Source organism: Squalius cephalus (assembly GCF_949319135.1).
Source record: "Squalius cephalus genome assembly, chromosome: 13".
NCBI classification, from domain to species: Eukaryota; Metazoa; Chordata; class Actinopteri; order Cypriniformes; family Leuciscidae; genus Squalius; species Squalius cephalus.
Genome location: NC_137134.1, coordinates 36,475,294 through 36,496,834, shown reverse-complemented (window position 1 = coordinate 36,496,834; position 21,541 = coordinate 36,475,294). Strand labels below are relative to the sequence as shown.

Genomic DNA, 21,541 nt, shown 5'->3' with positions numbered 1-21,541 from the left:
TTTTACTTTACAGTAGATCGTTAAAATGACAGATTGACAATTTCGTATCAAATACACCAAAGCACATTGTATCCGCTACATTAGTCACAGCCCTGTCTAATAAAACCTGAAAAGAACAAGGAAATGACTTTCCTCATGAAAACAGTGTTTGTAACTAACAGAAGCTAGATTAAAAATTCACAGATGTGGAGTGTTTGGATAGAAAACAGTTTCCATTCGCGTCACATGAAGTAAAAAAACTAAACGAAAAGATCGATTTTATTAGCTCAGAGGCCAAGTAACAAATGTACACAAATACAACTTTACTTGAGCTCGATTTCACTTAAATTTGACACAAATCTGTGTCCCAATTGAGGCAATTCGTTCTCACAGAACCTTTAGAAGAACCCTAGAAAGTAAACACGAAGATTACGATACCCCCATTAAAATAACCTTACAAAGAAAGAAATGGTAAAAATGTTTCCCCAAGTCAATTATTTGTTTTGTACACACTGCACTGAATATATTCACAAGAAAGACATTTAATCTAAATATTTAAAATGCATGTAAAGATTGCTTGTGCACTAGGGTTTTAAAAATCCTGAGGACAAACCTATCAAAAATATACGATTATAGCTAAAAATCAAACTGCTGTCCTGCGAAATGTACGCGTCACCCTAACAACTCCGATCCATTCGTTGATTCATATAAAAATATTCGCTGCATGCATAATTGTCCGAGAAACATTTTAATTAAAACAAAAGTAAGTTTTAAAACTTTTAAAAAAACGCAACAGAACTGACAGGGTGGATGGATGCAGATTTACTCAACTATTATATGGGCTTCAGTTTATCTGGAGTGTCTCGAGAAGTTGAGCAAAGCAAGCAAGAAACAAGGCAAATCTGACCAAGTCAAATTGGTTTCATTCGTCGTCCATGTCTTTGGTAAATCTGCGTTTTTTTGTAATCGTGTTGATTAAAGTCAATTAAAAACACTGATCACATGATCAATTCAACACTACATTCACATGAATTGTAAAAATGTTTTGAACATTTTTAAACATGTTGTATGTGGACATACATTTTCTGTACGCCCACTATATAGCATTCGCTCGTATGAACTTCGACTAGATTATGGGCTTGAAAAATGTCTTAACATTCACTGATTTAATACATAATACTATGTAAAGCACGAATCAAAACCAAAAACAATAAGATATACGAAGATAAATGGTGGGAGAGTTCATTACGAAGCAATTTGATTTAGTTTCCACCCTGTTTGTCTGGTTGGCGAAGCAAAAAAAACACAAGATTGACAGCTGTCAGTTACGGGCTATAGTGCACTACAGAACATGAGCTCACCGTCATAATAATAACCCCATTCATAAGTGACGAGAACACATGATTCATAGACATGAATATGCAGATTCCTTAGTCACCGGCTCGCACTAATACTTTCTAATTTCAGGTCGTTTGACTCGTTCTCCGATGATTCGCTGATGAGCCGTGGCATTTTACTCAAGATTGACTGGCTTTACAAATGAGGTCCGTAGAAATAAAGGACTGAGGGAGGGGGGTGTTATGAACTCATTATCGAGGAATACAAAAAGTAGTGGCTCTACAAAAAAGACTGAATCGTGGGAAGGAAAATACTAAAAGTGCTCCATCACATGACGGCACATTCTCTGGATCCGGTCTTTGGGTCGCCCTGAAAATAAGAGCAAATTCAGCAAAGGTTATTACATTAAATCTAATCAAATTTCATTTCTATGGCCTATAAATGATCAAAACTTTGCTGAAAAACACAGTCTACGACTGATTGATGGTTTAGACTCTTATCAAGTAAAAGTCTTTTAGTGTAATTGTACAAATGTCCTCCTTCAGCTCGAGCTTCATGTGTCTTTATGCTGTCAAATCTGATTTTTATCAAGTGAATGTAATATCTTTGATGTTGTTAGTAATACTGGAGCAGATTCGCTTTATTTGATTATCATACATCATTTTTTTTGAAAAATCATGAGTATCAAATATGATCATCAGGCTTTTAAGGAAGGTTTATTTGTTCATCTCTCAATCATCCTTGTATTGCATTGCATTATATGATTTAAAAATCCAGCTTTTAATGTCGTTTATGTGTCTATGTGGTGTTTTTAATCTGCTTTAAGACAAACCATGTGTAAATTCATAAGTCGACAGCATTGCTGAGTATTTCCTCCTTAAAACTGCAGTGAACCAAAGACAGTCTCAAAAACACGCTTTGAAATCGCTGGTGTTTCTGACGTCACAAACTACCTTGTAACCAATCAGATCAACGTGTGATCGTCAACCAGTGGATCTCTGAGCTGTGTGAGTGAGTGGAGGCGGGGCTCATTTGCATATTCATAGAACCACATATACTAAACGAGACAAGGGTGTCGAGTTACATTCAAGCTATTTTAAGGCATGAATTTTATTTTATTTTTTCAAGGAAAAAATTAAATGTGTCATTTTGGTGATCAAAGATGAGTTTTAAGGGATAAAATTATTGACTACAGGAGGACTTTAAGATTACAAACAGAGCTGTCATTTAAATATCATCTTACCAAGACATATTATTGGCAGATATTGATATTTATATACATTTTATGCAAGTATCTGCTATACTGTTCTCATTGATTTACATTAAAAGCATCAGAATTTCATCTTACTGTTTGTGTTTGGTCAAATAAATATCAGCATCTGCACCAATTTGCATGTTTTTGCTCTGAATCAGAGTCTCTTGTTCTCTTTCCTCCATATTCTCACTATATCAGCCATAAAAGCCTGATGTATCAAATATGGTACTCAACATAGTCAAACTTTAATTTAAATATTTTGCCTACAGTTTCAAAAAACTTCTGTTTCTGTTTACAGTTTCTGACTATTACCTGCTGATGGAAAAGATCTTCATCTCCAAAGTCTCCATCCTCATCATCACCATTCTCTATTTCCAGCATGCTTTTCGTGACGGTTCGCTTTGCCACTTCCTGCAAATAAAAGTTCAAGTTTCGTTAGCGCATTCGCACACAAAAATCAGCAAAGGCCGAACCCTGCTGGTGTTCCTCATACCTCTCCGCTTGAGTTGACCAATGAGGTGAGGATCTTCTCTCCGGTTCCCCAAGAGCTCTGGCTCTTCCACAGCAGGTCTGAAGGAGGACTATGGGACACGCCGGCGCTGGCGCTCCACACCTTGCAACAGAAACACACAGTTTAACATCAAGAAAACATCCTGAGTTGGAGCAAAAATGAGATACGGTCCAATTCGCTTACCGTTACCGTCTGACCGGCCTTCAGGACAAACTTAGGGCTGAATTTGTAGGTGATTTCCTCTGCATCGCCAATTTGTCTCTTTAGTCGCCAGCTGCCCAGAGATTGATCCTAAATGTGGGATAAAATTATGAAATACAAGTTGTTTTTTTTAAAGCAACACACCACAGGTGAACACGGTAAATAATTAATGTGAATAAAGTATGTTTTGAATGACAAATGTTGTTTAAATATGCAAATGAGTTACTGTCTTATTTTCTAAACACTGGATAAATCCAGATTCAAACTTCTTGTTTCAATGAAAAGGGATTTTTGATTTGTCTTTATCACTCCATAAATCAAGAATTACTGTCGCAGATTTTTGAGGAGGTAAAAGGGTGTTGTTTTACACAACCATTGAGGAATTTTAACCATAGTATGTTACAAACATTACATAAAGGCCCTAAAGAATCATACCAACTTGTGGAAAATAGGCATCTGATGACCCCTTTAAAACGTGAAGTGAAATTAGATTTTTTTTCTAAATTCATAGTACCTTGTCCGAGTTGTTCCTGAGGGTCACCGATTTCCCCTCCAGGTCGATCTCCTCGACACTGACGCTCCCCGTGGCTTCGGCCTCCTGGCTGAACTGGACTTTGGGGCCGGTGATGGACTCTTCCTCGAGCTCCACACGCTTTCTCTTAGTGCGAGAGCTTCGTGAAGACGCAGAAGTGCTGCTGGCTGAGGTGCGGGTCACCGTGACCCGAGAGGACGGGCTGGGCGACAGCTTCAGCCTAGAGGAGACGGGACACACAGGCAGATTACGCATCCCAAATCAACAGGAACACGCGTATGATAACAAAAAGTGAGGCCCGTTCACGCCAACAACGATGAAACAATATATTGTAATATATTGTCTTTCGATAATTCAAGCACTTTTCAAGTACCTCTTCATAAATTTGGCTTTTTTTCAAGGGTTTTCCAGAACTTAAATTTCAAAAAGTCAAATTCAAGCACTTTAAGTACCTTGTACGAACCCTGATTAAATGCAACTATATAAAGCACCTATTACGCTTCTGCATCTTCAGCTGTCTTTAGTGTGTAATGTTGCTGTTTGAGCATGAAAACGTCCCTCCAGTGTGAGTTCTTCTGTATATCAGTGTCAGTGTTTCTGAACTCCTGAAATGCCTCCATTGTAGTCTTTGAGTTTCTTCCGGGAACGAACACGTCACAATATTCCTCATTTAAATAATTAATGCGAATAATAAAGGGGCGGGGCCTTGAGTTAGTTAGTAGTGTGTTACACTGGCGGTTATGGTAAGGCAGTCATTTCCCAAACACACTCGAAGCGCTCGACCAATCACAACACACTGCTCCAGCTGACCAATCAGAGCACAGTGTGCTTTTCAGAAGGAGGGGCTTCATAGAGACAGGAACTAAACGGAGCGTTACTGACAGACTGGGAAGAGAGGAGCCGCAACAATGGAGAATATGAGGAGAATAATCAACATTCAAGCTAGGGCTGGCACTTTTGAGAAAAATCTAATTTGAACGGGTATCAAATATCAAGCAATGTATTCGAATATCTACGTAATATTTAATTGTTCGCTCAGGCTGGCCGTTCTGTGCATTATCTTCCATTTTCAAAAGAGGGTGGCTATTGGCTATTATTCGCTTGATTTGGGCATGGGCCTACGCTACAATACGTTTAGAGCGGCCGCTACTGGATGAGATGCCAAACAATAAAATAACGGTCTAATCATAGACTGTAAAAATGCGCAAAACATGGCACTTTAAAAACCGGATAGTTTATTTATAGTTCGATTACGGATATTTCACGTCATGTTCGAATGCATATTCGAATATCGAATAAAAAGTGACAGCCCTAATTCAAGCAGGAAAACCTGTTCTAGTAGAATCAAGACTTTGTAAAAGGGCGTAAAAGGACCTCTTTAAAGTTAGATGGAATCTGATTGGTTTTCAATGGTATTTTTTGAAAGAGATTCCAACAATACCATTCATCAGTGTTATCATTATAGTTGTAGTGTGGAGTTTCTCACCCTCACACAATTATTAAAACTATATTATAGTTATTGTTCTTGGTGCGAACGGACCATAAGAACGATGAATGGGCAACCGCACCATGAAAACACAATGTTTATGCGACTGTGCTTACCTTTCCTTCCTATCATCTGTCCTCAAAATATCTCAACTGCAGACTATCCTTCACTGGTCTCAATCTTCGAGATGGTCTAGCTGCCTTCTGGTCTCCTCGTCCTCGTGCTAAATGAGCTCTCTGACTTATTTCTTGACAACTCGCTCTATCGTATCGCTCACGCACGAGCAGGAAACACAATTATCATTCCGGCGTGACATTTTACAACCTACCTTACACATTCCAGAACCGCAAGTATGTCAAGTATGAAGCGCAAAAATGTGAAGTGGAGCGTTCCTGAACATGTTTATGGGCTGCAGACGAACAACGATAATAATCAGCTGCCAGAATCACATCAGCAGCGAAAAACTAGTGCAAAACACTCACGAACAGCCAGTTTGTGTGCATCATCAAACTAAATGCATGAATGCGTCACAAAACCGAGTTAGCGTCCTACCTTGAAACACAAGCTTGTCCGATCGCTAGTCTGCCAAGCAAGACATCTCAGCCACGTTTTAAAATGCTTTCTTGCCTAGTTAAATGCTTTCTTTCCATTAAAACTGGGTTTGTACAGAGACTGTAAATCTGGCTTTTCAAGCACTTTTTTTTGGCTTTCAAGGACTACAATCAGAGATCTCACTTATCAAAACAATATCTTTAAATCTTAGATTCACTTCAAATATTGACATCTGACATCAAGAGGTCCTTGAAAGTGCTTCAATTATTTAAACGCAATATACGCATTTAAATAATTCAAGCACTTTTCAAGTACCTCGTCATAACCATGTCTGTTTTCAAGGGTTTTCCAGGAGTTAAATATCAAAAAGTCAAATTAAAGTACTTTAAGCACCTTGTAGTAAGCTAATCAAAAGCTTAAAGGCCCTGAAAATGCTGTCTAGGTTGGCATTCCTGTCATTTTTGGATGATTGTCGGTTCGAGTGTGTTCAGGAATGCGTCAGGTGCTCACCTGTCTTCCTCGCCCTCCAGCAGTTTCCGATAGGCGTTGATCTCCATGTCCAGGGCCAGCTTGACGTCCAGCAGCTCCTGGTACTCGTTCAGCTGCTGCTGCATGCACTCCCTCATCTCGGCCATCTCGCGCTCCTTGGCGTCCAGCTGCCGCCGGTACTTGTCCCTGTCACTGGACAGCATCTCCTCCAGCTCACGGACGCGCTCCTCGGCGGCGGACGCCTGTGGAGGGGGGGACAAGTCGTGAATGACAGGTAACATCTATGAGGCTGAACAAGACGTTTTCTTCTAATACTATACAAGGACTCAAAGAGAACAAACTTTTCAGGATTATCATGGAAATAAAATTGGCTAAATTCAACCAACCAACGTACATACGGCAATGTAGATCAGGGATGCACGGAAAAAAAAATTTTGGTCGATACCGATAATCTTAATATATGAAAGCCGATAACGGATATATTGGCCGATAAATCTAAATTTTTATATAATTTTTGAGAGCCTGATTACAAAAACAAAAGTCTCACCATAAAAATCCATGTCCCAAACACACAATTATAATGTTCTCATAATAATTGTATGTATTCTATATGACAGACTTGCTAGAAAAAAAAGTTTGAGACAAACTTTAAGTTGGCTTGAGAAAGCCGGACCAGAGTGTTTGAAGAAGTTTAAAGTAGTTTGAAGTTTAAAGTAGTTTAAAGTTTGATAGATAGATTAGTTAGAAAGAAAGAATAGTTAGAAAGAAAGAAGTTAGAAAAAAAGGTTAGAAAGAAAGACTTAGAAAGAACGAAAGAAAGATTAGTTAGAAAGAAAGAACGAAGAAAGAAAGATTAGTTAGAAACAAAGAAAAAAGATAGAAAGATTAGTTAGAAACAAAGAAAGAAAAAGATTAGTTAGAAAGAAAGATTAGTCAGAAACAAAGAAAAAAGATTAGTCAGAAAGAAAGATTAGTTAGAAAGAATGAAAGAAAGATAGATTAGTTAGAAAGAAAGATGGATTAGTTAGAAATAAATTAGTTAGAAAGATTAGTTAGAAACAAAGAAAGAAAGAAAGAAAGAAGGGAAAGATTAGTCAGAAAGAAAGAAAGAAAGAAAGAAAGAAAAGAAAAAAAGATTAGTCAGAAAGAAAGATTAGTTAGAAAAAAAGAAAGAAAAAAGATTAGTCAGAAAGAAAGAAAGATTAGTTAGAAAGAAAAAATGAAAAAGATTAGTTAGACACTGAACTGTATTTCCCTTTAATAAGTGATTCCAATCATATTTCAAGCAATTCAAAATCATCATGTTGTCATCAACAGTGCACATCTGAAGCGTCTCAGCTGAAGGAAATAATCCATTATTTATCGAATAATACAAATCCTCAATTAATAATAATAATATGAAAATAAGTGCAATGACTTAGACAAATTTCAATTACAATATTATATTATATTTCCATAAAAAAAAAAAAAAAGGTTTAGGTACCTGATTAATTATACACAGTAGTGGTCGACCGATATGGGATTTTTAATGGCCGATGCCGATGCCGATATTGAGAAAGCAATCTGGCCGATTGGCCGATACAATACATGTGAATACAGTAAATGAGAGACATAAAGAATATTGGTGAAACTAAATGAACATTTATTGTACATTATTTATGCAAAATTCTTTTAGCAATAAAAAATATTTACTAAGAAATTAAAATGTAAACAAAAAGGTAAGGTAACACTTCAATAAATAAAGTTTTAGTGCAGCTTCTTGTCTGCTTTAATATTTACAGTCATTTTTTCAGTCACATAAATAATTACTGCTGCTTACTGCAGGTTACAAATAACATTTATCATTAATGAACCAATCTAAACAATATTCATAAATGAATGACAAAATAGTATGTGAAATTACATACATTTTATGTACAATACATAGTTAAATATAAATCTCACATAGTTTATTTACACTATTTACTTTAAACAGGTTGTTTTACTTCAAGTATATTTAAATAATAATGATTTATGTGTTTAGTTTTGCTTGTTTGTTTTTTTAAAACGTTGCAAGCCGTCACATGTATTTGCATGACATACATGAACATATGAAAATGTATACTACACACGATATTACTCCAATCATGGATAAATAAATACAGTAGAGACTGTAGTGCATAACATTTTCAAGGATTTATTTTTAAACGTAATATTATTGCATAGTGTCCTCCTCTCATCCACCTCACGCGACCACTGATCTGTAATGCACGCGAGTGACGCGACCCAGCTTTTCCGTGCACGCGAGTCCGTTGGAAAACAGCGTCTAGTTTAAATGTAACCCGAGAACAACGCGCGTATATGAGGAACAACCAGTCACAGGATTTTTGTTTGTTTGTGAGGTAAAATGTTTTCCGTTTTGTTTGAATTCGTTTACATCACATCTGTGACCCCCACTGGAGCTACCGCTGGGCTGCGGATCTGACATATCACGGTACTGTTTGACTAGACTCTGCTGCACGCCGGAGTGTTTTTGTGTGTAGTGTAACACAATGTAGCGTCAGGTTAGAAAGCGAATGCGAATGGTCATATACTGTGTCTGTCAGATCTCTGCTTCACTTCTGAGTGGCTTGTCTTACGGTGCTGGGCGGAGCAGAGCGAGTGTATTCAGTACATTCACGCTCGCTCTGTTCGCGTCAGTGGAAAAAAGCGCTAATGCACAGTCACAAACTGTTTTGAAATATATCGGCCAAACGGAAAGATTTATCGGCCGATGCCGATATCTAAAAAAATCAAAATATCGGCCGATATATCGTCCTCGGCGATATATCGGTCGACCACTAATACACAGTACACACATATTATGTAAACGCAAACTTTTATTTTGGATGCGATTAATCGTTGCCCAGCACTAATTAATACTTACATTTTTTCCTGCCAAACTTATGTTGCTACCGTATTATTATGGTAAACTTATGGAAGGGCTAGTGAGCAATATTAGCAGTGTAAACATGTTCAGGTACCTGTTTCTGCAGGGCGTTGAGCTGATAGCTCAGGCCCTCGATGCGCACATGGGCCTCCTGAAGCTCCTCGCGCGCCGTGAGAACCGCTTTATCGTTCATGTCCGACGACACCTTGGCATTATCCAGCTGCAGAGAGAGGACTCAGTCAGAGAGCAAACCACGTTTCCTAACACCATGGAGTGCAGAGCTCCCACACATCGGTTCACTTCAAATTCAAGGACCTTTCCAGGTCCAACTCCCTCAAATTCAAGGACTTAATGTGGGGACACATTTCAAACGAGAGCAAGGTTACACCGTGTTATCTTGTAAGATCCTTGTTACAGTTCATGGCAACGTACAACAGTGTTTGTTCTCTAACTGAACAATGATTTTATCAAAAAAATAATAAATAAATCAACTGTGGGGGGCGGTGATGTAACGTTGCTTCTGAACACCAGTAACACAGTCAACACCGACTATCATAGCAAGCCTATTGGCTATAATGACCTGGATCACAAAACCAGTCACATGTCACACTGGTATATTTGTGGCAATAGCCAACAATACATTATATGGGTCAAAATTATCGATTTTTCTTTTCTGCCAAAAATCATGAGGATATTAAGTAAAGATCATGTTCCATGAAGATATTTTGTTCATTTCCTACCGTAAATATATAAAACATGATGTATTTCTGTGAGTGAATGCAGCACAATCACCAACATAAATGGAAAAGTTTTTGATTGATTTCGATTTATTTGCATCCTCAGATTCCAGATTTTCAATAGTTGTATCTCAGCCAAATATTGTCCTATCCTAACAAACCACACATCAATGGAAAGCTTATTCTGCTTTCATGTGATGTATAACTCTCAATCTCAAAACATTGCCCATGTGACTGGTTGTGTGGTGCAGGTCACCTGTGTAACAGTGATGTGTGTGTCTGACCTTGGCCATGAAGGTGTTCTGCAGCTCCTCCTTGTAGATCTGCACCTGCTGCTCATGTTGCCTGCGCAGATCCTGCAGCGCCTGCCCCAGCTTGAACTCGTAGTCCTGCTGCAAGCCTGAGTCCACCTCCACCACACGCCTCTCCTGACGCCTGCGCGTCTCACGCACCTCCTGCACACACACACACTCCTGTTAGAGCTCACACACACACACCTCCACCACACGCCTCTCCTGACGCCTGCGCGTCTCACGCACCTCCTGCACACACACACACTCCTGTTAGAGCTCACACACACACACCTCCACCACACGCCTCTCCTGACGCCTGCGCGTCTCACGCACCTCCTGCACACACACACACACTCCTGTTAGAGCTCACACACACACACCTCCACCACACGCCTCTCCTGACGCCTGCGCGTCTCACGCACCTCCTGCACACACACACACTCCTGTTAGAGCTCTCACACACACACACCTCCACCACACGCCTCTCCTGACGCCTGCGCGTCTCACGCACCTCCTGCACACACACACACACTCCTGTTAGAGCTTCACACACACATCCACCACACGTCTCTCCTGACGCCTGCGCGTCTCACGCACCTCCTGCACACACACACACACTCCTGTTAGAGCTTCACACACACATCCACCACACGCCTCTCCTGACGCCTGCGCGTCTCACGCACCTCCTGCACACACACACACACTCCTGTTAGAGCTCTCACACACGCCTCTCCTGACGCCTGCGCGTCTCACGCACCTCCTGCACACACACACTCCTGTTAGAGCTCTCACACACGCCTCTCTTGACGCCTGCGCGTCTCACGCACCTCCTGCACACACACACGTCTCACGCACCTCCTGCGACACACACACCGCTGTTAGAGCTTCACACACAGACACGTCTCACGCACCTCCTGCAACACACACCGCTTTTAGAGCTTCACACACAGACAGACACACACACACACACGTCTCACGCACCTCCTGCACACACACACACAGCTGTTAGAGCTTCACACACAGACACACACACACCTCACGCACCTCCTGCACACACACACACCGCTGTTAGAGCTTCACACACAGACACACACACACCTCACGCACCTCCTGCACACACACACACAGCTGTTAGAGCTTCACACACAGACACACACACACCTCACGCACCTCCTGCACACACACACACCGCTGTTAGAGCTTCACACACAGACACACACACACCTCACGCACCTCCTGCACACACACACCGCTGTTAGAGCTTCACACACAGACACACACACACACGTCTCACGCACCTCCTGCACACACACACACACACACACACGTCTCACGCACCTCCTGCGACACACACACACCGCTGTTAGAGCTTCACACACAGACACACACACACACACACACACGTCTCACGCACCTCCTGCACACACACACACACACACGTCTCACGCACCTCCTGCGACACACACACACACCGCTGTTAGAGCTTCACACACAGACACACACACACACACGTCTCACGCACCTCCTGCAACACACACCGCTTTTAGAGCTTCACACACAGACACACACACACACGTCTCACGCACCTCCTGCGACACACACACACACAGCTGTTAGAGCTTCACACACAGACACACACACACACCTCACGCACCTCCTGCACACACACACACACACACACACACAGCTGTTAGAGCTTCACACACAGACACACACACACACCTCACGCACCTCCTGCACACACACACACACACAGCTGTTAGAGCTTCACACACAAACATCACAAATTCGGTTTGTTCCGCTTCGATTTTCCTGGGCTCAGATTTACTGGTAAAGTTAAACGCTAGTAATCAAGAAAAACACATTAAATGTTTTAAAGATGCTCATTATAAATTGTTAATATTAATCTACAATCATTGATTATTGGAATGCTAGTTTTCCCGCATGAAACGTCTACAGGTTTCTCGCACCGACCTCCTCAAACATGCTCTTCCTGAACTCCAGGTCCTCGGACAGACTCTGGCAGCGGTTCTCCAGGTCCACCCGCATCAGCGTCTCCTTCTCCAGCTGCTTCTTAGCCACAGCGTGAGCATCTTCAGCCTGCAACACACACACACACACACACACACACACACACACACACACACACACACACACACACACACACACACACACACACACACACACATGCGTTAGACTGAGGTGTGGAGGAAGGGACTTGGGCTTGCTTAGTTGGGGACATTTAATTTAATATTCGCCAATATTATTGACTCCATTACATGAGAACTGAACTGAGCTGGGGTGTGTTTCCCTAAAGCAGCGTTAGCCAACTGTGTTCTCAAGTTCAGTCGTTATCACCAGTTCAACGAGTCTATTTTCACTATTTTCTTCTGGAAACAAACTTTGTTGCATTATTTTCCTGTCATCTCTGTAAAGCTGCTTTGAAACGATCTGTGTTGTAAGCGGTGTGTGAGTAAACGTGACTTGCTTTGGCTAGCTGAGCCTTCAGGTCGGCTAGTTCTGCAGACAGCGAGCCGTTCTCGCGGAGCGCCGTGTTCAGAGACGCCTCGTTCTTGTTGAACTGCGCTTCCAGATCCTTAATCCGGGCCAGAGCCGAAGCCAGATCCCCATCCTTCTTCTTGTAGCTGGAAAACAGACTCAGTCAGTATATATACTGTTATATATAACACAGGCTGGGTCTCCATCAGGTGTTAGAGTTCCAGTCGATAGCTCTCAGATCTCGAGTCGACTCAATGATTATAGATTTAATACAAATCCTATATTTATAAAAAAAATTATCAAGTGGTTAATTATTAAAAAGAAAACACATATAATCTCACAGCATTAGTGTAACATGAGGCTGAACAGCTTATTATTATATTGTCTCCTATATTTGCTTTTTATTTATTAAATACATGATGAATTGGTTGATGAAACATTTATTAAAATTAAGATACAATTTGTACAAAACGAAATTCGCTTTAAAGAAATGCTTTCTACAAAGCAAAACTTAATGAAGTGGTAAAAATCATGTCTGACGATTTACAAAACAAAACTTCATTAAGTGGTAAAAACCATGTCTCCCGATTGCAAATGTTCATTGCAAATGTTTATTATTGCAAATGTTTTTCATTTCTTTAATAAATCTCATAATGATGGCACATCACTATATCATAGCTTTTATTTCTATCTCAAATGATTGGCGGTCGCTTGGCAAAGAATCAAATACAGTTGGAAACGACGTAGACCATTAATAACGACGTAGACTGTTAACAATTGTTTTTAATTAGTATTTAAACAGTCTCATTTCTCTATGATAAAAAATGTTTGTAAAAAATATTTTAATAACACGGTTTTGCCGGTTATAGAGTTGTAATGACGGTATTCAACTATAACCGTCGGTCTCACGGTTATATGCTAACCGTCACACCCCTAAACACTAATACTGGCTTTTGGGTGATGGATAAATAAATATTGAGAATCGATTTTGAATTGATCACATTTTAAAAAACGATTTTTCGAAAAACATTTTTGCCCAGACCTAATACATATTTTCATTATTCAATCTTTAGAAATGGACGTCAGCGGATTATACATCTTTTTTAAAAATTACATTTTTACAATTTAATTAAATTCTACTATAAAAGTTCCTATCGAAACGTCCTGTGTCAGTTAATGCAATTTTTATTGCAAGTTAAAGAAAATGTGTGATAAAGATGCCATGTTTTATTGATGCAAAAGGGCAAAATGTTTTTATTTTTTATTTTTTTTATTGCATTTATAAAATGTTTAATTGAAGATTAAATATGTTGATCTCATTGATTTAAAGTCTATAAACTTTGACAGTCCTAACTTCATTCAAATATCCAATAATAGCAACAACAAAAAATAAACAATGATAAGTTGTAAAAATGTAAATTATTTAAATAAATTTGAGCAATAATAAAAATGCTATACAATTAATAATAATAATGTGAAAATAAGATAAATGACAAAATCTTAATTGTAATGTTATACAAAACAAAAAAATATATAATATTATTTTATAATCTTGCAAAAAAATAAAATAGACAATATAAATAATAGTAGTTGTCTATTATTATTGCATTACCAATTTAATTAAAAATAGTTATAAACACAACTTATATAAATTAGGGCTGTCAAACGATTAATCGCATCCAAAATAAAAGTTTGTGTTTACATAATATGTGTGTGTGTATGGAGTATAATTATTTTCTATATATAAATACACACACATGCATATATATATATATATATATTTAAGAAAATGTGTTATTTATATATAAAATATTTATATATAATATAAATTATATATAATATAAATATATATACACAGTATATACATGCAAATATTTCTTGAATATATACATGCATGTGTGTATTTATATATAGAAAATAATTATACACCATACACACACATGTATTATGTAAAAACTTTTATTTTGGATGCGATTAATCGTTTGACAGCCCTAATATAAATATAAATGTGAGCAATAATACAAATGATATAAATACGTAAAATATAATTAAGATAAAGCCATAATATTATAAAACACTAATTGTGTAAAATGCATATATAGTATTGTTGTTAGGGATGCACCGATCCGATACTCAGTATCGGAATCGGCTCCGATACTGCCATTTTTGGCGGATCGGGTATCGGTCAGACGAGGCCGATCCAAATCCGATATTGTGCGTATAGACCAACGCTACTTTTGCGTCATCGAAGGGTAACGCCCCTTTTTGGGGGAAAACAAACGGATTCCCCTAAGAACAGAACTCGCTCGCTCTAGACCTGCAAAGTTTCTTGATAGCAAAAATCGCACAAACATACACTCTCTTTGCCGGCCGAGGACCGTGAGCGGTATTTAAAGAAGCTACTGGATAGGGAGTTACAGAGGTGTCCCTTTGAAATGGTCGAAAACTGGATTAATGACCCCACGCAGTGGCCAAATATGGACTATTATTCAGACATCTACCACTATCTCGTGGAATCACCAAGTAAGTAACGTTAGCCTATTTATTTATTTTTGTCATTAACACACTCACAGTATGACAAACTAGACGATTGAGGCCATGTCAAGAGGAGTCGGTGGTTTACTTGGACCATATTTCACTTGATTTAAGCTATTGACAGTTTTGTTGTCGACTAGCTATACTAGTAAGAAACCCTCAAACACTGTACAGAACATGTCAGATGCTAAAAACATAAATAGTCCGTACCTTAAGTGGGGTAGAGACAATGAAAAACATGCCCCATACATAGGTCCCATACATATTTTGCCGTACACTGTAAACCTTTTTTACAACTTTCAAAGTCCTAGCACTTTCTAGACACTTAGCAGAAACCAGCCAAGTCCACTTTAGTCCTAGCCTGCCACTATTTCAACAGTAAAATCAGTTAACAGCCAAGGTAGCGTGCCTAGTGAGAGCTAACGTTAATCACGTAGCTGCTAGCAGCTTCGTCTTTCTAACTAGTAAGTTATAGCTAGTCGACAACAAAACTATGTCAATAGCTTAAATCAAGTGAAATATGATCCAAGTAAACCACCGACTCCTCTTGACATGGCCTCATCGTCTAGTTTGTCATACTGTGAGTGTGTTAATGACAAAAAAAAAAAAAAAAAGGCTACTTACTTGGTGATTCCACGAGATAGTGATAGATGTCTGAATAGTCCAAAGAGAGTGTATGTTTGTGCGATTTTTGCTATCAAGAAACTTTGCAGGTCTAGAGCGAGCGAGTTCTGTTCTCAGGGGAATCCGTTTGTTTTCCCACAAAAAAGGGGCGTTACCCTTCGATGACGCAAAAGTAGCGTTGGTCTATACTATTCAGTGTTATTGTTAAGCCCCACAAACATTATAAAGCACCATAAGTTTTCGTGCACAATATTTTAAGTGTTCTGAAGCCATTATATAGTATAATGTGAGATATAAATTAATATTTAAGTGTTAAATTCAAGATCACGTAAACGTTTCCCTCAGCTGCGGCTGTCAATCATTCTTCATTCAGCATTCAAACAGCGCGTCGCGTCCGGTTACGACAGAACACACGATGAAACTCTCTCCAAGATGATTCAATGTTACTATTATTATACTTGATCTGTAGATAAAGGTCTATGGTTTCACATAAAACAACTTTATCTTGCTGGACTTTATTGCTGTACCTTAATCATGTTACTTTCTACCGGGTGTCTGTTAGATCACAACACTGGAGTAAAGTCAGGTACTATTTGTTCTTCACGCGCACAGTAACTGAAATTTAAAAGAAAATGCTGAATAAACTATTGCATAGATAGATACTGTATAATACACCATGCATCATATGTATTTTCTTTGTGCTTTAAACTTTTCAATGCGGACTCGACGCGCTGCGCGCTGTGACTCATGTTGCTTCAAGCGCATCATTCTGCGCTCGGGATGCGCATAAGCGCTTTGTGCCGCACTGCATTGGAGCCTTTCATATCATAATACAGCGACGCAGTGAAAGATTATCAATAGCCGTTCTTGTCCTGTCCTATCTATTATGTTGCTACCTTATTAAACAGCTGTGCTATACATTTAAAAAATGTCTCAATTTTATAGTAGGATATAAAATAATTGCTATTTTTATCTTGTTTTTCATGAATGTATTTTACAACAATACAAAGAGCAATGTGTAAAGTTTTACCAGATTTAGTGTTACACTTATTGTCTCTAATTTGTTCTCCACTAAACATTTTTTTCACAAAATGTTCAGATTTTATACAAATTAATTGTGCACTCGTGATTTTTCTAGACTAAATTTTATTGCTGAATTATCCACTAATCTAGTTTATTATAGCATTTATGTCAGATTATGATCATATTTTTTGTTGGTGTTTTTCTTTTTTTCAGTTCTTATCAGTTTAACACAGAGTAATAGAAATTCTACTTGATTAAAAAAAAACTGCGCTGGTATCGGTACAGATCGGTATCGGCCGATACTCAGAATTTTTGGTATCGGATCGGTTCTGAAAAAATGGTATCGTTGCATCCCTAATTGTTGTCATTAATTTTAATAAAAAAATAAAATAAAACAAGAAAAGAATATTAAAATCCACAATCACAATAATATTAACGTGAGCTGGGTTTTTAAATCGTTTCTACAAGCCTATTTCAGTGAATCAGTCATTTAATCACTTCATAATCACTTATAGGTTTGCTAACGTCATACACCGTTACTGAGGTTCTCTGATTGAAACGAGTGAAATCTGCATCTGTGACAAATGTAGGTTTGCATCACGACACAAGTCTCTCTCGTGGTTTAGAGCAGCCGCCCGCAATCTGACACACGCGACACACACTTCCTGTTTGCATGCGTTCGTTAGCAACCAGATCAACCAGAGATGCTGCGTAAACCGCAAAGACTCGTTACAGAAACTTTCTATCTCAAGTCCTAAATTAAGATCTGACAAGTTCATTTAGGATTTTTCACAAACTTGTATTCCAGAAGCAAATCTTATGTTGATTTAGGATTCACATCCGATCTTACAATGGGAAAATGGGAAACCTTAAACCAATCCATCGAGTTCGGTACTCAACTCTCAGGTCTGTTACCAAGCAACCAACGACACGCAAACAAACAGCAGCTGTGAAGCGCAACGGAAAAACTCCGATAATAGAAATAACTGAGATTAAAATAAGAAGCAAAATTGGTTGTTCAGAGTCTTTCCACCATCAAACATCGCTGTTCATCTTCTATTATTAATAATAAACGTGAGGTCATTCTCAGACAGGACTATTTTTAAGTGATTTTTATAGTTGGCTTTTAATTAGGGCTGGGAATCGATTCAGATGTTCTCAATTCAATTCGATTTCGATTCCCGATTCGACTCAATGATTATAGATTTAATACAAATCCTATATTTATTAAAAAAAAGAACAGTGAACACTGAGTGTACAAGTGGTTAATTAATAAAAAGCCTCAAACCTGTATATTAAACTGTGTATTTTAGGTACACTTGGGTACATTAACACAGAACTCAACTCTATATTTGGTATAAACTCTATATTGGTCATGCTTTGATCAAACAGGATCAGGTTATTTTATGTTTAAGATAAAACACACATATAATCTCACAGCATTAGTGTAACATGAGGCTGAACAGTGGAGGAACACTAATAATGGCTTTTGGCTGATGGATAAATAAATAAATAAAAGGAAATTTATCAATTCTCGATTTTGAATCGACCACATTTTAAAAACGATTTATCGAAAAATAGATTTTTCTGCCCAGCCCTACTTTCAAACACTTCTGAAGTTAGGACACCATTGGGGTTGTCCTAAAGTTATGACAGTTATGATGCTTCTGTAATGCCCTTTTCATATCTGTGGTTAAAATAAGATTATGCACTTAAGAAACGTCATTTTATAATAGTTGAACTTGGGTTACCACACAGATTCCTAAGTTAGGATCTTTCTGATGAGGAGGAGACTCATTTACCCAAATGAGCAGATGGAGCCGGATTTAAGTCGAGTTAAATAAGCCCAACTTAAGTTTAAAGACGACCTCTGACCTCACAGGTGATTAAAAGAGGGGGATAAGTGACTGGATTCCAGTTAAGAGAGACGTTTTCTGAGCAACACTTACTTGCGGGTGACCTCCTCGAGATCAGAGTTGGCTTTTCCCAGATCGATCTGAAGTCTGGCTCGTTCGCGAGCGGTTTCGTCAAGAACGCGACGGGCGTCGGCGAGCTCGGCCTCGTAAAGAGACTTAATCCCAGACACCTAAAACAAAAAAACAAAAAAACAGATTTACACGTCTCCAAGAGACACGGAGATTAGAATAAAGCACGACTGAACGGATTTAGGATGCTACAAGTCTCACATTTAAACCACAAGCAGATATTAGCTATTATTTGTAAAATAAACTCCGGTTAAGTTGAAAATTTGTAGCGTGTGCATGCAGAGATGTTTCTATAGGATTGTGCGTGGTATTAAAGATTAAAGCTATTACGGATTCAACAAGTCTCGCATTATTAAAGAGATAGTTCACCCAAGAATTTAAATTAAAGAGTATTTTTCCCCCATACTATGGAAGTCAATGGTGCCCAAAAGTGTTCGGCTACACACATTCTTCAAAAGAGCTTAATTTTAAAGAAATATTTACCAACTTAAGGATGAGTAAATGACAAGTGTGTTCATTTTAGGGTGAACTAATCCTTTAAGTCAATAAGCTGCTATTATCAGACATTATTTGTCAGTAAATCCTGTTGGAAAGTTGGAAAAACGGCTGAAATGTTTCTATAGGATTGTGCATGATATCAAACTGCGTTCAAACTATTTCTTTAGGCATTTCTGATGTATGAGGGCTTCAGTTTGATGTGGTCAACATTCAAAACAAAAGGGGACAGATGGAGGGGGACCAGATTCAAATTTGAAAAGAGCATTTGGCCACTCCCAAAAAAAAAAAGTTTGAGGAAAACGCCCAAACACACCAGGACAAACATTTACAGACCTGAACTCATAGTACTACTTGGAAAAGTTTTACATTTGCTTTTAACACATAAACGCACAACTAAAAGTCTGGCACGTGCATACATAATGCAAATTATACAAATTGAAGCCATGCGGACACACTTTAACGGCCACTCCCTGAAAGCATTTCACTTTACCCTATTGTGCAACGCATTTTTGTATAACGTTAGATGTGCACATGCTTTACTATATAAGCTAAAGGCTATTATAAACGCACATGGTTGATAAGTTAGTGTAAAAACACTCGACTTCCTCGCGCGATTTTTCAAAACGTTTCATCGCGATGACCCGTTTAAGTCTTAAACCTCAAGAACAACATGAAATGTTAACTATTTAAAAAAAAAATCTGATTTACAATATAAAATGGTAATAAACGTAAATAAAAAGACAAAAAAAAACAAGATTTATGACAACACGTGAAATTGACGCTAGCGGGCAGATTTATCGATCGTAAAAGCAGCACAAAGGAAGGGTTTGCACCTCTCTGGTCGTGACTTCCTCTTTCTCGGACACTTTGACGAGCAGCCGGTCGTTCTCGAGCTCGAGAGACCGTACGCGATCGATGTACACGGCCAGGCGGTCGTTGAGCGCGCTCAGCTCCTGTTTCTCCTGCAGTCGCGAGATCCGCGTAGGGCTCAGGGGCGTCTGCGCGGCCGACGCGCGGCCAGACTCGCGGCTCGGGGTTGCGGTCGCCATATTCACGCTACGGACCCACTTTACCTAGAATAAACACTCCTTTTAGTGTTCCACTTCGGCCCGGTGTGTGAGCAGCGGCCTCTGAGTCGTACTCGGAACGGTTTTCCGGTGGCGTTTGGAAGTTTTTGTTTGTGGAGTTTTTTTGAATGAAACCGTGTGTTTGTAGTCCGAGAGCTGGTTGGCTGTCTTTGAAACGGAGGAGGTGTGAAAAGAAAATGGCCGCCGCCGCTAACGTAAAACCGCGCCAAAAATCCGCCGAAGTGCTCATGGGATTTGTAGTCTTTTTAAATGTATTTTTTATTATTTAAAAATCCATTTACCAGAACGATACAATGAGACATTCATTCCAAGTAAAATATAATGGACAGAGGACAAGAACAAAATTATAACAGACAAAAGGAAAAGGATACCACTTTATACAACATCGTACAATGTTATTTAATAGTTATAAGCTCTAATCGCCTTTTTACTTGTGCAATTACACAAACAATACAACTTAAAATAATTTTTAAAGTAAGAAAAATAGGTTTGGTGTCGCACCATTTCATTTTATGAATGTTAAAATGTCCCATTAATATCAACAATTGTATGAATTATCATGCCTTATTATATATCTTTATTATCAATTCCGTGATCATTGAAGTGTATTATTATATCACATCCACTCAGTTGCAAAGCATTTACATTTTTCAAAAGCCCTGATAAACAAGGGGGAAATTAAATATTATTAGAAATGATTTATATAATTATTATTATAATTATTTTATTATTATTCTTTTTGAAGCACATTAGTGTGTGTGTGTGTGTGTGTGTGTATATATATATATATATATATATATATGTGTGTGTGTGTGTGTGTGTGTGTGTATGTATGTATATATGTATATGTATATATATGTATATATATATATATATATATATATATATATATATATATATATATATATATATATATATATTTATGTATATATATGTATATTGTTGTTGTTGTTTTACTATTATTTAAATGACTATGTTGCTAAAAATATACAACAAAATTATATAAAT

At 38.3% G+C, this 21,541-nt stretch overlaps 1 protein-coding gene across 1 annotated transcript; it reads right to left on the bottom strand.

The window, feature by feature from the left end:
- Window positions 1–1,141: 1,141 nt before the first annotated feature.
- Window positions 1,142–20,718, bottom strand: lmnb2 (lamin B2). The gene is made up of 12 exons (XM_079891434.1): window positions 20,279–20,718; window positions 18,912–19,048; window positions 12,770–12,926; window positions 12,256–12,381; window positions 10,273–10,443; window positions 9,346–9,471; window positions 6,365–6,585; window positions 3,799–4,036; window positions 3,267–3,374; window positions 3,066–3,185; window positions 2,885–2,983; window positions 1,142–1,686 (listed from the first exon to the last, which is right to left on the bottom strand). The coding sequence occupies exons 1-12, from the start codon at window positions 20,492–20,494 to the stop codon at window positions 1,645–1,647; spliced, it is 1,761 nt and encodes a 586-aa protein (XP_079747560.1). The 5' UTR covers window positions 20,495–20,718; the 3' UTR covers window positions 1,142–1,644.
- Between the last annotated feature and the right edge of the window lie 823 nt (window positions 20,719–21,541).